We start from the raw sequence: 16,861 nt of genomic DNA, 5'->3' as shown, positions 1-16,861 counted from the left end.
GGTGACAGTGCAGTGGGGAAAGGAGCCAGAATCATTTCAACAGCCTTGAACACGAAGATCTGTCGGATGCTGATCTCCTGGAGCACCAAAAGGGTCCTACAATCTTGAACACACAGATGAGGCCCTGAAGTATTGGTGCAGAAGGACCTTGACAATCTGGAACATGCAGACGAAAGTACCTCGAAGTGAATGTTTGCACTCCGGAGCTTAACCTTGTTTCAAATGTGCCTGTATGTCAAATCTGATTTTGTCTCTCTGGCATGGAGACTCGGGACATGCTGTTATTGTTACTGTCTCGCTGGATGAAGACTCTGAACGTAGTCTTTGATAACGTCTCTTTCCTCATTGGCTGTCGACTCAGCTTTGCAGGCTGGAGACTCAGGACGGCGTATCTGTTACAGTCTCTCTAGATGGGAGACTCAGAACCTGAAAGTATCTGTTGCTGCCTTCCCTGTTACGGGCCTGAAGCTCAGACCTTGTATGTATCTGTTAATGTCTCACTGGATGATCCGAAGAAGGTGTGTCTGTTGAAAGGGTACGTTTATCCTTTTCCAATGAGGAGGAGATGGCAATTTGGCGCTTCTCAATTCCAGTGCTGTGATTGGCTGCTGGCCCTCCCTTCTTTCCCCTGTGGAACTCATTTGCATAATCTAAAGCACACATACAGTGTCTTTAAACTTTTACCAATGCATTTCTCACTTTCCAAACCACACCTTTGGCAATATTCTAAACAAGATGGAAAAAGACTGCCATGCAAGCAATAATTTGTACATTAACAGCTGAATTTGTGATTTTGACCAACAAATAGCTGTCACTGATTTCCAAACATGAATGGATAGGATAGATCATTGCGGCCTCCTTTGTTTCAGCCACTGCTCTTGCGTCCAAAAAGTCCTAAAGAATTTTTGTGGCGGTTGGCTTAAACCTTAGGGATTAGTCTCATGATGGGTGCAGGGCAGAAACTGCCTGTGGATCATGGAGAAGTCCCGTCCTTCCCATGCTTGAAGAGTCAGTCAGTTGCCCTAGCATCCTTATCTGATGGTGTTGGACATTTGTTTGTACTAGTCCACCAATATCCAATCGAAATGTTGCAAACCTTTCTCCACTGTTGCACTAAGACGGGCCCTGCCATAAAACTGTGCCCTGGACTTACAAGTGCTGTATGGGCATTATAACTGCTGTGCACATGCAAGAAGAGACCTTTGTAAGTGTAAGTGAAGATAATGCCCTCTTGTGGGGAAAATGTGCACTTGTGTATCAGTGAAAGCTGTTGAGGTTTAAACGGTTAGATCCCCCCAAAAATAAAATTATTTCATTAATTACTCACCCTCATGTCATTCCAAACCCGTAAGACTTTTGTTCATCTTCAGAACACAAATGAATATATTTTTAATGAAATCTGAGAGATTTCTGTTCCTCCATTTACAGCTACGCAACTATCACGTCGAGGCTTTAAAAAACTCATAAAGAAGATCATAAAACTAATCCAAATGAATTGAGCGGTTTAGTCCAAATTTTCTGCAGTGAACCTCATTGGTTCTTGAGGAAGCTCAAACGTGTTGCGTAACACGAGAATGAACCTCATTGGTTCTTGCAGAAGCTCAAACGTGTTGCGTAACACGAGAATGAACCTCATTGGTTCTTGCTGAAGCTGAAACGTGTTGCGTAACACGAGAATGAACCTCATTGGTTCTTGCAGAAGCTCAAACGTGTTGCGTAACACGAGAATGAACCTCATTGGTTCTTGCAGAAGCTCAAACGTGCTGCATAACACGAGAATGAACCTCATTGGTTCTTGCGGAAGCTCAAACGTGCTGCGTAACACGAGAATGAACCTCATTGGTTCTTGAGGAAGCTCAAACGTGCTGCGTAACACGAGAATGAACCTCATTGGTTCTTGCGGAAGCTCAAACGTGCTGCGTAACACGAGAATGAACCTCATTGGTTCTTGCTGAAGCTCAAACGTGCTGCGTAACACGAGAATGAACCTCATTGGTTCTTGAGGAAGCTCAAACGTGCTGCGTAACACGAGAATGAACCTCATTGGTTCTTGCAGAAGCTCAAACGTGCTGCGTAACACGAGAATGGACCTCATTGGTTCTTGCTGAGGCTCAAACGTGCTGCGTAACACGAGAATGAACCTCATTGGTTCTCGCACATCAAGTGAACATGCTTGAGCTTCTGTTTACCACAACTGATGTGAGTTTATGAATGTTTATATGTGAATAAAAGCCTAAATTCAATCTGTTCATCATAGACAGCGATCAGAATTTTTTTTTACAAAACCGCTCGATTCATATAGAAACATTTTACGATTCTTTATGAACTTTTTGAAACGTCGAAGTGGTAGTTGTGTAGCTGTCAATGGAGGGACAGAAATGTCTCAGATTTCATTAAAAAGATCTTCATTTGTGTTCTGAAGATCTTACAGGTTTGGAACGACATGAGGGTGAGTAAATGATGACAGAATTTTCATTTTTGGGTGAACTAACGCTTTAATTCACAACAATTAACAACAATTAACACACCACCCATACTGTTCTACAAGGATGAATTAATTTATTTCTTAATTTAACTTACACATCTGACAATTTCTTTGTTTGAAATAGTGCATTAAAATGGAAAAAGACAACCTGTGCTTAACCAAACCTGAGATAAATAGACACACATTATGTGACTATATTTATAAATATATATGTACACACCACACATTTATATATATATTAATAAATAATAATAAAGGAATAAATAATTGAATAAATGGTGATATGACAAATAAATTATTTCAATAAATATGCAACATTGAATAAATAAACTCTTCCATAAATAGAGAATATATAACTTGTGCGACACCAGCAAATTATATCAGTGAAAGTTTAGCTATTATTCTCCCTGTTGAGCTCATGAATATTAAATGGTATGTCATTGGAGCAGGGGGTGACGGCTATATAAAGGTCAAGCTTGCAGCAGCATCGCCTGGTATATCTCTTACTGGACCAGCTTTTAATTTCCTAAACCAGGCTTTACATGAGGACTTGCCTAGCGGAAACTGACCCTGGATCAGCGTAAAGCGTAACTCCTGACGGGAGGTCTGGTTCAGAGGTCTTGGTGAAGGTCTCCATGCTCTGGCCTTTTGCTTTGCTCCTCTGGATGCCACGAGACCAGACGCTGGTAGCGCTCCTGACGCTGCTGGTCAGGGTCGATGTTCACCCACACACGCCCTGTCCATTTGAAGCCTCGAGTGACCGAGCAGTCGCCGTGGAGAGAGAACTCATCCAACTCTCCAACCCAACCTGATTCAAATGAATGGAGAAGAACAATGTGGAGTTCATTACTATTCATTACGCATGCACTATCGGTCAAAAGTTTGGAATAATTACGTAAATCACCATTGCCATCTGAGAGGTGGTTGTACCACAGTAGAGCAGTTCCAGCAACAGGTTTGACCTTCAGATTTCCTTTATCACAGTATTGCTGAGAGAGATCACCTAAGACCTGAAACACATGCAGATTTCAAGTGAACCCTCAAACATAACGTCAAGTGCTTAAGATAGCCATCACAATTCAAGTCCTTCTTCCTGTTGCCGCCTGGTTGCTAGGCAACATAGCTGTTGCCATAGAAACGAGACGTGGCTCACCTCCTCCTCATACGTCCTGTTGTCGGCCACAGGGAAGCTGGTCTCTCCCCCTCCATCCGCCGAGTTCAGATACATGAGGACCGTCAGATACCTGGGAAATAGAAACACCTTTATTATGCCGCAGCATTATTACGAGTCAATCAAATTAGATACAAAATGTACTTAAAACGTACCTGCATGCAACTTGGTTGGAGTGGTTTGCTGCCAGATGTGTGTGTGCGCAGCTGCTGTCGGGGTTGGGGGGGCTGCTGTCGTGGTGGGCGTGGCTGTGCCCGCCCTGCTCGTAACGGACAACTTCCATTGGCTCGCTGAGATCGACCAGCGACGACGGCAGTCGCGTTACACGTGTCACTCTGGAGAAAAACAAAGTTTGTCAGTGCGTTTATGTCTTAAACTAGCTCTACTTTGTGTACTACATCTAGTGCACAAGTAAGGAGCCATTTAGCAGACTTTTTACCAGACTCTGTTTGTATTTACGAGTTGGGAAGTCGTGTTTACGACGTCAGGTATGTTCAAGTCACTTTCATCGGCGTAAGATGGCGGTGTACCTTCTCTTATTTAACTACGCAAAAACACAGCAAGGTTTTTACACTCTACTTCTAGAAAATGAAGAACAAAGGAGTATTTAGCTTTTTATGCTTTTGATTAATTTATGAATCCCCTGTAAACTTCATTGTTACATATTATATTGTTATATTACAATGCTATTATATTTTGTGCATGTAGTTAGCTTGTTTTTTTGTAATTAAAATGCCTGACAATGTCACTGCTAAATGCCCATACGTATTGTGGTATTCCGCCATGTTTCTCACTGACACGTCCCCAACTCGAAAAGATCGAGGCTTAAAGAAAATCCTGAGCTTCCCACTTGTATTTATGACTTTGTGGTGGCATTCATTTGCATTCAAACTCATAAATACGATCTTTCCTACAAAACATGAACGCACCATTTTACTCAAATCAATGTACCAGAACAATACCAGAGAATACCAGAACCATCTCCCTGGGCTCACCTGGGCTTAAAGGGATATTTCACCCAAAAATTAAAATTCTGTCATCATTTAGTCACACTCGTATCATTCCATATCATTGTGCAGAACACAACATGGTTTTCTTTTCTTGGTTTGGACAAAAACAGTTGAAACATTCTTCAAAATGTACTCATCCTCATGTCGTTCTAAACATGTATGACATATAATGAAAGTCAACGAGGTGGTGTCCAAAAAAAAAAAAAAAAAAAAAAAAAAACTCTTTTTGTACATACAATCTAAGTCAATGAGGAGGTGTCCAAAAAACAGCAACAACAACAAAAAAACACGTTTTTGTCCATACAATCAAAGTCACCATTGTTGTTGCTGTCTGGGCCATGTTCCTTCAGGTCATTTGAGATATGAAGAGAAACAAGAATTTTGTTCTTTGTTTTTTCGTTTTGTAATTAAGTTACATTTTTCGTTTTTGTTCATGAGTAAAAAAATAATAATAATTGTTCACTGCTAATATTTGATTCTCATGTGTGGGCAGCCCTGAAATGCCCTTTTTGAACTCACCCCATTTTCTGTACTGCCTTAGTCCCATCCCACAAAATAATAGTTCATGTAGTTCAAAACAATTGAAACTATCATAAAATTGTCTGCGAATGACTTCTCTTAAAACAGCTAATTTTTCGGAGTGAATTCTAAAAGTAGATCAATCTAAAACAAATTCGTTATGGAAAAATGTTGAAAGTGGCTTTGATTGCAGTACAGAAGACCAATCAGACGAAAGGGCCATTTCAGGGCCGCCCGTGAATCAAATATTAAAGCAGTAAACGAAAAATCTAGCTTAATTCTCATTCATTTTCCTTAAAGTCCCCCTGTGTTGAAAATCAAGCTTTTAATGCTGTTTATATGTCTATGTGGTGTTTAAGGCAAACCATGTGCAAATTCACAACATTGCTGAGTATTTTCTCCTTAAAACTGCAGTGAACCAAAAACGCGGATTGAAATCGCTGACATCACAAACTACCTTGTAACCAATCAGATCAACGTGTGATCGTCAACGAGTGGATCTCTGAGCTGGAGTGAGTGAGTGGAGGCGGGGCTCATTTGCATATTCATAGAACCGCGTGTACTAAATAAGGCAAGGGTGTAGAGTTACATCCAAGCTATTTTAAGGCGTGAATAAAAAAAAATTTAAAGGAAAAAACATTAAAATGTGTAATTTCTGTGATCAAAGATTAGTTTTAAGGGATAAATGTATTGACTACAGGGGGACTTTTAAGCAAAAAAGGGGAAAAAAAACAAACAATTTCACATTTCTCTATATATCTTCTTAAGTAGAAGATCAAATTATCAGAAGATACATGGCCCAAACATTATCAGACTTTTCATTTGAGGATGAACTATCTTTAAGCGCCTTGCTCAAGTGCACAATTGTGATGGATGGAACCAGGATCCTTTAGTGTCCCAGCCCTGAGCTTTAACCACTACAGCGTTCATCAGACTGTATCACCTGTTTCTGATGCTCTTCAGCAGGTGGTGTGTGCCCTCTCCGAGGTAAAGCCGTGTGTGTGTGCTTTTCTGCCTGACCTCGCCGTTTCCGTCCAAGCCTTGTCCAGCTCCACTGTACTGCAACACTCCTCCACTGACACGCTTAAACTCCTGCAGAGACAGAACTCCTGCAAACGCACACCAGACACCAATCTCAGTCATGCAGCATTAAAATCACATTCTGAATCTGCACATTATGCTTCCATTCGACCATTTAAAGCAAAATGTTTTGATTAATTGGAATTTATATTTAATTTTCATGTGCAATGCTAGTTTATTGTTATGTGGTTGCAAGGATGTTGCTACATGGTTGTTCTGAATGTTTTAATGCACTGTTATGTGGTTGCTAGCGTGTTCTAAGTGGTTTCCTTCAGGTCCGAGTCAAGAGAGCCCGTTTACAAGTCTCTAAGATATTCTAGTTTCTATATATGGCTTGGATCATTCCTTCATTGTAACTCAATGGGATTAGTCAACAAGACGCATGCTTTCAGTTAGCATTCATGTCGATAACAAAATCACAAATGGTGCGGGACAAGTTACATGCTGGGGTTTAATATTTAGGGTTAGGGGTGTGTTTGATTCCTCAGCTTTAAGTACGAGCAAGAGCAATAGAGATGCTCGTCTCAGCAAACAGCACCAAAAAAATATTACAGTTGACGGCAGCGTTACAATGAACAAGGCGAGAATAAAGAGAATAGCATTTCTCTATTTTTCTCCTTTACTCGCGGGTCAGTGAGTCTTCACTCTTTCCCCTCCGGAACCGAACCACAGCGGGATGCTCTCCAGACAATAGGGCAGGGGGACCGGAAGAGGGGACACTACCTCGGTGAGTCCGTATTTGAGGCGGATGTGTGTGTGTGTGTAACCCTCATAATAATGAGACTCTAATAGGATCCATCCGGAAGCTGCTAGAAAACATTGCATGTTGTGTCATTGTATCAGACCCACCACTCTCACACACACACACACACACACACTTACCAGAAGGGTTGGTCTCAAGCCCGGTGTGGATTTTCCGTAAATTGTATGAGCTCAGCCAAGATCCATCAGTCGAATGGGACAGACTCAAAATCTGTGGCAGAACAGATGCTTTTAACTCTGGGAAAACGTATTTCATTACTTCTCTCTCTCTCCATATTCACTCTCATCCTCGAAAGGGAGAGTTCACCCGAAAATAGAATTCTGTCATCATTTACTCACTCTCGTGTCATTTCAACCTGCATGAGATTCCTCCGTGGAACAACAACTATTAAGCTATCAAAGAAGCACTATAATGTTTTGGCGATATACGGGAAGTCATTATTCAGTGAAAATATTCCAACTCACTCTTAGTTTCACAGAAAAAGCTGCAGCTAAGATATGGGGGTGAGTAAATGATGACAGAATGTCTGTTGAACTGACACATTTAAGGTTCAAGAGCAGCAGTAAGTGTAGGAGACTGCGGCTGACCTCCTCCCTCTGCAGAAGCCCGTCCTGGTTGAGGTCGAGGAGGCTGAAGAGCTCGTCCTGAGTGAGCTGTTCCTCCTGGCTGTCCGGGGCCGTGTGGAGAGCGCTGTGGGTCAAGCCCTTCAGCTGGGCCAGCTGCATCACCACACTGCTCTCCTCCACACTCAGGAACCCCGGGATCTCTGGAACACACATCAACATAAGTCAGTTTGCTTTAAATGCATTCCATTATAATGATTATACATTATATATATATATATATATATAGAGAGAGAGAGAGAGAGAGAGATCACGATTCTCCCGTGATTCTTAACATACTAATAAACATGTATCTTACTAGAGGTTCTGACAAAATGTTAATTGCTGCAGTCTATTTAAATGTTTAATTAATCTGAATTAATTATTTAAAAACTCATTTGTAAGTACTTTATTGTTTCATTACTGGATGAATCAGCATTTTTTGAATACATTTCTTGAAAAAATTATTCAATGCCAAATATATTTTTAACAGTCACTTGTCGCCACCTACTGGTGTAACGATGTAATTGACACAATCGTTATTTGAAGCGCCATGTTGCTTTCAAAAGGTTTTGGGATTTTAATTGCTTCTGTAGACATCAGTGTTTATATCCGAACTATACACTTTTATCCCAGTACTTCTGAGATAATATGAATATTTGTAACACAGAAATAATGATACGGTACGGTTGAAAAGACACTGTTTCATGTTCCCTTTAAAGTTAGTTTGGGGTCAGGAGATTATTTTTTTTTAAGATATTAATGCCTTTTTTTTCTTTTTTTTTAGCAAGGATGCATTAAAATGATCAAAAGTGGCAGTGAAACCATTTACAATGTTATAAAATATTTTTATTTTAAATAAATGCTGTTAAAAATGAATAATCCTAAAAAAAAATGCATCACGGTTTCCACAAAAATATTCAGCAGCAAAACTGTTTTCAACATTGATAATAATCAGAAATGTTTCATCATATTAGAATGATTTCTGAAGGATCATGTGACACTGAAGACTGGCGTATGATGCTGGAAATTCAGCTTTACACTTTTACAGTATATTACAATAGAAAACAGTTATTTTAAATTGCTATAATATTTCACAATATTACGGTTTTTACTGTAGTTTTGATATTTTAAAAAATGCAGCCTTGGTGAGCAGAAGACAGACTTCTTTCAAAAACAGTTTTAAAGAAAATACCCCAAACAATTGACCAGTAGTGTACATACTATACACAATCAGCCAATATTACAGATGTTTTAATTTATCATATCAGTTGTTATTGAATATATAACTGTTCATGCTTAATTCCCATTTAAATTCATCTAACACTCACTTAAACTAAACCTTTAAAACACAAATAATGAAAATCACACTCTTAAATGTGAATCTTCAGTAAATCTCACAATATCCATTTCATACTGTACATTATAATGGTGTTATGCCTAAATTTACATGTAGCATTTAAAATGATTGATTTTAGTTTAGTGATTTACAATCAATTTGTTTAAACAAAATAGTATAGAATTTACATATGGGCCATTTATCTGTGATCAGGAACTGCTGGTATTTATACATCAGACTTTTATTTTGCAAATAAAAACCTCTGAATTTTTCTTATTAGATTACAGTTAGTATAGGATAGTTATAGGTATAATTTAATAAAGAGTAAAGTTGCTGTTTAAGGGTGGCAAACTTGCCTCAGTGATGCTATGGTGGTAAGGGGAATGCCAGAGCGTTGCTATGTGGTTGCTAGGGTGTTGCTTATCAGCCGAAGATCCCAGGCCAGCACACCTCTTAACAATGTGTTAAAAGCATCTTAAAAGCTGACATGATTTCAGAGCATCCCTGTTTGATCTATTGTAGCAGCAAGTGTCTGTGAGAGTTACACCGAGAGGCAGACAGAGAGAACATTATGAGATTAGACTGAAGGATTAAAGGATCTCAGTCACACTATGAAGGGCTAATCAACAGACCTTCACTGCAAACGGGTGTTAATGTCATCAACTCTCATTGGGTGAGAACCATCACTTCCAGGTGAATGCGAGGACGGCTTGAACAGACGTTGGTAGCAAAAAGTCCCAGTCAGTCTGAGGTTAATTGCACGAACACAGCTAGGCTACTATTTTAAGACAATTAGCAGTTAGCTAGTCTTACTTTTCAGAAACAACTGATGTCTAACTGGTACTGTATATATTAAGATTTGTTTAATCTGGGTAGTGGTTACATTTTAAATAGCTAATATAGTGAATAGTGGCCATAAAGTTGTCAAATCTAATGAATTGCGCCCATCCCCCTCTTTAAGACTCATGGTATTGCCTGACCCATTGAGGGTGTTAATGAGACTGAGCCATTAATGTGTTCTGGCGGGGGCCATTGTTTCTCTGGGATGGGTGAGAGTGCTCAGGGTTTTAGATGGCTGTATATAGGTTTCAGTGTCATCTATCACCGTTATTGTTTTGTGCCATTCAAATGCAGATAATGCATAACCATATAGACGCACGCTCTTCATAAAGCTCTTCCGCATGGTTTGTCTGCGCGAGATGCGGTCTCTCATTAGACTGGATGAGGGGAAAGAAAGGGTCCTGGGAATGGAGTGGACAGGAAGTGAGGGCCATTTTTGGGGTGGACATTGTGTGTTGCTCCCAGCAGGGGAAGAACAACTCCTCAGCATCACACACACACACACACACACACGCACACACACACACACACAGACGCGACTCCAGCCCTCTCACACTTACACACTTCCTTTCACACACCTCTGTCGCACACAACCCTTCCACAGCTTCACACTCTCACTGTCTGACAACTTATACAGTAAAAACAAAAATGATCTATCTATCCATCCATCCATCCATCCATCCATCCATCCATCCATCCATCCATCCATCCATCTATCCATCTCTGTTCATCTATTCATCCATCTATCCGTCTATCTATCCATCCATTTATCCGTTTATCTATCTATCCGTCAATCCGTCCATCCATCCGTCCATCCATCCATCTATCTATCCATCCGTCTATCCGTCCATCCATCCATCTATCTATCTATCTATCTATCTATCTATCTATCTATCTATCTATCTATCTATCTCTCTATCTATCTCTCTATCTATCAGTCTCTCCATCTATCTCTCCATCTATCTATCTATCTATCTATCTATCTATCTATCTATCTATCTATCTATCTATCTATCTATCTATCTATCTATCTATCCATCCATCCATCCATCCGTCCATCAGTCTATCTATCTATCTATCTATCTATCTATCTATCTATCTATCTATCTATCTATCTATCTATCTATCTATCCATCCGTCTATCCGTCCATCCATCCATCTATCTATCTATCTATCTATCTATCTATCTATCTATCTATCTATCTATCTATCTATCTATCTATCTATCTATCTATCTATCAGTCTCTCCATCTATCTCTCCATCTATCTATCTATCTATCTATCTATCTATCCATCCATCCATCCATCCGTCCATCAGTCTATCTATCTATCTATCTATCTATCTATCTATCTATCTATCTATCTATCTATCTATCTATGAGCATGTGAACACCTCCTCTGTCTAGTGGTTAATCTGTTGTGTTATTTTATCATAATAACTCTTCAGGAAAAAAAAAGAAGAGCAAAAAGGAAGTGTGTTGTACGGTAGAGCTCACTGTTCATCATCTCCAGCAGAGAAACGGAAGAACCGGCAAGTCACACACACAGTCACACATACACACCCAGTCACACATACACACCCTCCCTAACCAATCCAATCTGACGCCCTGCAAAGTCCCGCCCTCTCCCAAATGGGCCTCAGGCAGTGGTGTATAAATACACCTATTACTGATTTACCCTGACACCACCTTACACCGACCCTCAACTCTCTGTCTGGACTATAATGCTGGCAGCGTCCGCTCTACTGCTGCTTCTGCTCGGCCTAGGCATCAATGCCAAGCCCAACGGACACTGGGAGCTCCAGGGATCCTCCCGTTGTGTGCCCATCCCAACCAACATGGCCCTGTGCCAGGGTCTGGGCTACAACAGCATGCGGATGCCCAACTTGCTGGGACACGAATCTCCAGCTGAAGCGGTGCAGCAGAGCACCAGCTGGCTGCCGCTCCTGTCCCGAGAGTGCCACCCGCACGCCCGCATCTTCCTGTGCTCGCTCTTCGCCCCCGTGTGCCTTGAGAGGTAAGACTTACTTCTGAACAGACTGACGGTTTCATTGATCGGCAGGAACGATGACCCTCAAAACTAAAAAAGGTTACACTTTATTTTAAGGAGTTTTTGTTACACTGTAACTATACATTTAAGTACGGAGTAATATTAAGTAACTACATGTACTTACTATAGGATTAGGGTTTGGTTTTGTTTAGGGATAATAGCATGTGATTATGCATAGTTTACTGTTATTACTATGGTAAGTACATGTATCACTGTAAAATAAAGTGTTACCCTAAAAAATATAGTGTGGATATCATTTCAGTTGTGGCCTTTGGTCAATGTTACATGGCATTTAATTCAGTTAAATGGTGTCATTATCATGCAAATGAGTGCAAATGCTAATGTTAAGTGGAAGTGGAAATCATATGCAATGAAATTCGTGGCACAAAAGAAATGACAATATAGCAAGACAATGCTCTTGCTTAAGCAAGAATGCGTTTATTGGATTGCATTCATTTCGGTTTGATTAAATCAATTGAATTTGATCAATTATATAAAAGATTTGCTCTAATGCAATAGAAACAATAGCAATTGTTGCTATTTTAAAGCTTTTTTCTGAGCTCAGAATCTTAAATATGGCTAAATAGCCGAGACCACCAATGAAGCTGTGGGCTCAGAAACCAGACATCTTTAGCTACTTTTCCACATCAAATCATCACACAGCTCCGAAACAATCAGTGAATGTGTGTCCCTTTTCAGGATCATTTCGCCATGTAGGAGTTTGTGTGTGTCGGTACGGGACAGCTGTGCCCCCATCATGAACTGCTACGGTTACCCCTGGCCCAGAATACTACAATGCGACCAGTTTCCCAAAGATCACCTAATGTGCATCTCCTCAGTTGCGCATATGCAAAACGGCACCAGCAATGAAAGCCGAGGTAAACAAAGATCTTTTTTTCTCCCATACATACTTTGGAAGAGCCATGTAGACGAAAACCATGCTGGGTTTCCTCCACCAAACTGGTTTCTGTGGTCTGTTTCAGTGGTGCCGCGTGCGAGCTGCACAGATTGCGAGTTAGAGGAGGCCACGTCATCCAAAGAACTGCTCGATCTCTTCTGTAAAAGTGACTTTGGTAAGAAACGCTAGTGTTTGCTCATTCACCAAAATTATTAAAAGGGGTGGATGATTATGATTTCAGTTTTCTAACTTTAGTTAATGTGTAATGTTGCTGTTTGAGCATAAATACAATTTTCTTATAAAGAAATCGCTTTTTAAGGACTGCAACAAACGGCTGGTAGGAACTACAATGAGCTTCTTCACGGGTTAGTGACACCACTAACCTTAAAATTGACATAAACCCTGCCCTCGGGAACACATTTATAGATTATCAAGACAGAATATGCTAATCAATGACTAGAAGACAGTTAACACCACATAAGCTACATAAATTCATCAACTAACCATTCAGAAATGTCCTGTTGCTTTCTACATGTTGTCTCTCCATCATTGTCTGACTCCGGTTTGAACATAAAATACATTTTCAGTGTGTGTCTGTGTGAGGTAAAAGGACACGAGCCCTTGAAGCTCCGCCCCCTGTGCCGGGAGCAGCAGCTCATTTGCATTTAAAGGGGCACACACTAAAACGACGTGTTTTTACTGACCCTCAGAAAGTGACAATTTTAACATGCTATAAAAAATATCTGTGGGGTATTTTGAGCTAAACTTCACACACACACTCTGGAGACATCAGAGACATGTGAAAAGGGCATTATAGGACCTCTTTAATACTGAAACTAACTCATTACTCATTGATTTCCTTCTCTCTGCTAGTGGTTAAAGTGCGTCTATCCAAACTGAACTCCAGTAGTTCTGTCCTGACCATGTTCTCGCTGGGCCCTCGGCTGGAGGTCCTGAAGCACGGGCCGCTGCTGGGAGGGGAAATGAGGAGTCGTCTGACACTGTGGCTGGAGCGAGACGCCACCTGTGTGGGCAACCTGACCCGCAACCATCCCGACGGGGGAACCTTCCTGTTGACGGGCACTGTGACGGGCAAGAGACTGCTAGTCACTAAAGCTTTCAGCTGGGGGAAACGCCCACGGCACCTCAACCAAGCGGCACGCAAGTGGAAAAGCCATCGGTGTAGAGGGTAGAGTCTCAGATGGCGGGACAAAGAGGGTGTTTAAAAAGGTATCTCAGTGTGTTCATAATGTTGTAAATAATAGAAGATCCTTAAACTATATTTTTTAAAGATATTAAACCATTTAAAATGTGTTCATGTGTCCATTTTCTGTCACAAATCGCAGTGCTACTTTTACATCCATAATTAATGAGCTGAACCTTCAAGATTTAATACATGAAAAGCTGAAACTCACCAAACAGCAGTGGTTTCAAGCTGAGGGTGCGCATGTTATGGGTCCGGTCAGGAACGAGAGACACTCTTTGCACATGCCCAACCTGAGTAGAAAAGATATAGCATGTTAGTCTCATTAACATTGGATTACGCACACAAAATAGGGAAGCATCACTCAGGCACAGCTGGATATTAAAGGCATTTTTAAACATATCAAGATCATTTATAAACCTGTGATTATTTAAATTCCGCACAGCAATACATTGCCTTGAAATAATTTAAATAAAGCTGAAATAAAATAAAATATTAAATAAAAAATATATATATTAAATTCTGCCTTGGTTTATATTGTAGTACTAAAACTACTAAAACTGAACTAATAAAAGTCACTGTCAGGTTTGTGTTCTGTTTTATGAAATTGTAGTTGCTTCCCTGTTATTCTGGACTTGTGCCTCGTTCCCGCTTCTTGTTTGATGTCATAGGCTGTGTCTGAAATCGCCCCCTATACCCTTAAATAGGGCACTATTTAAGGGGACAGCCATTTGTAGAGGTGTCCGAAACCATAGTGGCACGAGTGCACTCATTCAATCCCACAATGCAACGCAATAATGAGTGTACAACTGTTGTACACTTAACGGCTAGAGAATACCCATAATGCACCGTGAGAGTAATGTCGAATGAATTCCCGCGTCTGACCCGGGTCTGACCAGAAGATGGCGAATCATCCATCCATCAATTTCCCAAACCGCGTAATATCATACAGGTATAAATTCCTTTTTACTTGATTATTAAATTGTTTAATAAGGTTTATACATGATAGTTTCCATAACAGAGTTCCAGATAAATCTTTTCATTACTACTGGAGCTGCCAATTTGCTGGGTTTTGCTAGTTTTGCTAAGTTATTCAACAGCAAGCACAAACTATGCAAAAGCGGCAGCCCTTCCGTCTCACTCAGTGTCCGAATTCACTCACTCGTTTTCTTTCACTCCTTCGAGTGAACTATTTTAGTGGAGTAATGTAGGGAATAGTGAATTAGGGGGCGCTTTCGAACACAGCCTTGGTTACTGATTTGGTTTCCCTCGTTATTGATTCCTTTAAATTATTAATTATTATCAAATTTAAGGGAGAAGCGTTTTCTACATTTCTGTCTCATTGTATTATTGTTTTAAATAAAAATGTTATTCATACATCTACATAGGCTAAAATTAAATGAGGGTGGGGGTAGTGATGAGGGATGCATTATTAATTGTTTTAAAACATGCACAAAATTTCATTTTATGTACAATAATCATGTTTTCTATTAGTATAACAATACACTGGCAATGGGGTATATTGTACTTTATAATTATTTTTTACACAGCTAACTTAAGTTGTATAATTTATTTCACAATACATTAATTTAACAGACAAATATATGAATGCTATCACAGAACATGAGAAATAAGTAACAATACTCCCTGATCTCTCACATCTTAAGATGGAAAGGCGTAACAGAATAAAAACATAAGTCATATAACATAGTGAATAATGCTCGCATGTTGCTTACCCGAATGCCCTCCAGGCGAGGCAGCTGGAAGGACAGCTCAGGGCTCAGGTTTGGTGATGGGGTTTGGTGTTCAGGCATGGGTCCTGGGACACTGGCACTCTTCTCAAGGAGCACATCCTGCTCCCCAGGCCCCGTGTTATAGTGCACATAAAGAAGCAAAGCTATGATATTAATGATGTAGATGTGGAAGAAGGCCATCACCACCACGAAGTAAGCCCTGGAGCAGACGCTGCTCTTCTGGATGTTCATGCGCTCCCGGGCGAGCGGGTGTCGCCGTGGTGGTGGAGGGGGGAAATGATCCATCAAGTCCCCCTCGAGCCCGTGCAAACTCTCCTCATACTCACGCATCTCCTCCTAAATCACTGCTCTTCCCCCGTGCATTGCCCCGATCTAACCTGTCCTCCTCTCAGCTGATCGGCCAACTGACTTTACCTGGTTTGTTACCTGGCGAGCGTTATTACACACTACTATAAGCCTACATGGCGATTCAGATGCAGATATTGACCATACATTCATAAAAAAGGTCCATTGCGTGTGTGTGTGTGTGTGTGTGTGTGGATAAGGGATCTGTGCAGGGATTTCTTCAGGATGAACCGGAGGAAAGATTTAGAACGATGTCAACAGTCTATAACAGCGCTCTTATAATCCAATGGACGATTAAATCGGACCAATCATACACAGAACAGATGAATAAAAGCGAGAAAAACCCCGCACGACTTCTTTATAAGCGGATATGGAAAATAACAACAGCGTTTATAATCATCTGTCATTCATCCTGCAAGCAACGCGAAGTAACCGACGCTAGGCTAGAACTAACGGGTCCTTTCAAAATAAAAGCACGACATTTTTTATTTCACTTAATTCTTTTTAATACAACTTTGACTTAACTTTTAATTAATTACAAATACTAATATTTATTTAAAATTAATTACATTCTATTTTAGTTTATTTGCTATTATTTTATTTTATTCGAAATTATGACGTACTACGTTTTTCTCTCTCACAATTTCTGTTTTCTAATCTCATAATCTAGTATGTCATCGACTGTTTGTCATAATTATGACAAAGATAGTCAAAAGTATCACACTTATTATTTAGTATGAGTTTTTATGTTATCATTTTTTCTTTTTAAGTAGTATATCATAATTCAGATTTAAATAATTAA

The 16,861-nt window shown here is 40.2% G+C and overlaps 2 protein-coding genes across 2 annotated transcripts; one reads left to right on the top strand and one right to left on the bottom strand.

Annotated features, from left to right (window-relative positions):
• Nucleotides 1–2,539: 2,539 nt before the first annotated feature.
• p4htma (prolyl 4-hydroxylase, transmembrane a) lies at nt 2,540–16,501 on the bottom strand. The gene is made up of 9 exons (XM_084097933.1): nt 15,697–16,501; nt 14,172–14,253; nt 7,616–7,794; nt 7,148–7,238; nt 6,129–6,294; nt 3,812–3,991; nt 3,639–3,729; nt 3,390–3,495; nt 2,540–3,293 (listed from the first exon to the last, which is right to left on the bottom strand). Exons 1-9 carry the CDS (start codon nt 16,042–16,044, stop codon nt 3,097–3,099), a joined length of 1,440 nt encoding a protein of 479 aa, XP_083954059.1. The 5' UTR covers nt 16,045–16,501; the 3' UTR covers nt 2,540–3,096.
• Nucleotides 11,166–14,070, top strand: LOC311072739 (secreted frizzled-related protein 5). Its single transcript, XM_084097934.1, has 4 exons — nt 11,166–11,825; nt 12,558–12,736; nt 12,842–12,931; nt 13,630–14,070. Exons 1-4 carry the CDS (start codon nt 11,533–11,535, stop codon nt 13,947–13,949), a joined length of 882 nt encoding a protein of 293 aa, XP_083954060.1. The 5' UTR covers nt 11,166–11,532; the 3' UTR covers nt 13,950–14,070.
• Nucleotides 16,502–16,861: the final 360 nt, after the last annotated feature.

The sequence above is a fragment of the Abramis brama genome (genome assembly GCF_963993115.1).
Source record: "Abramis brama genome assembly, chromosome: 22".
Classification (NCBI taxonomy): Eukaryota; Metazoa; Chordata; class Actinopteri; order Cypriniformes; family Leuciscidae; genus Abramis; species Abramis brama.
This window is presented reverse-complemented; position numbering and strand designations above follow the sequence as displayed.

Bases quoted from the DNA above. Each gene is read 5' to 3' on its own strand.
- LOC311072739 (XM_084097934.1), top strand. From the start codon at position 11,533: ATGCTGGCAGCGTCCGCTCTACTGCTGCTTCTGCTCGGCCTAGGCATC. The intron at 11,826-12,557 runs GTAAGACTTACT...GTCCCTTTTCAG, and splicing joins GCCCCCGTGTGCCTTGAGAG to GATCATTTCGCCATGTAGGA. The intron at 12,737-12,841 runs GTAAACAAAGAT...GGTCTGTTTCAG, and splicing joins CACCAGCAATGAAAGCCGAG to TGGTGCCGCGTGCGAGCTGC.
- p4htma (XM_084097933.1), bottom strand. From the start codon at position 16,044: ATGCGTGAGTATGAGGAGAGTTTGCACGGGCTCGAGGGGGACTTGATG. The intron at 7,239-7,615 runs GTCAGCCGCAGT...GTTCTGCCACAG, and splicing joins GGCTTCTGCAGAGGGAGGAG to ATTTTGAGTCTGTCCCATTC. The intron at 3,496-3,638 runs GTGAGCCACGTC...CATGTGTTTCAG, and splicing joins ACAGGACGTATGAGGAGGAG to GTCTTAGGTGATCTCTCTCA.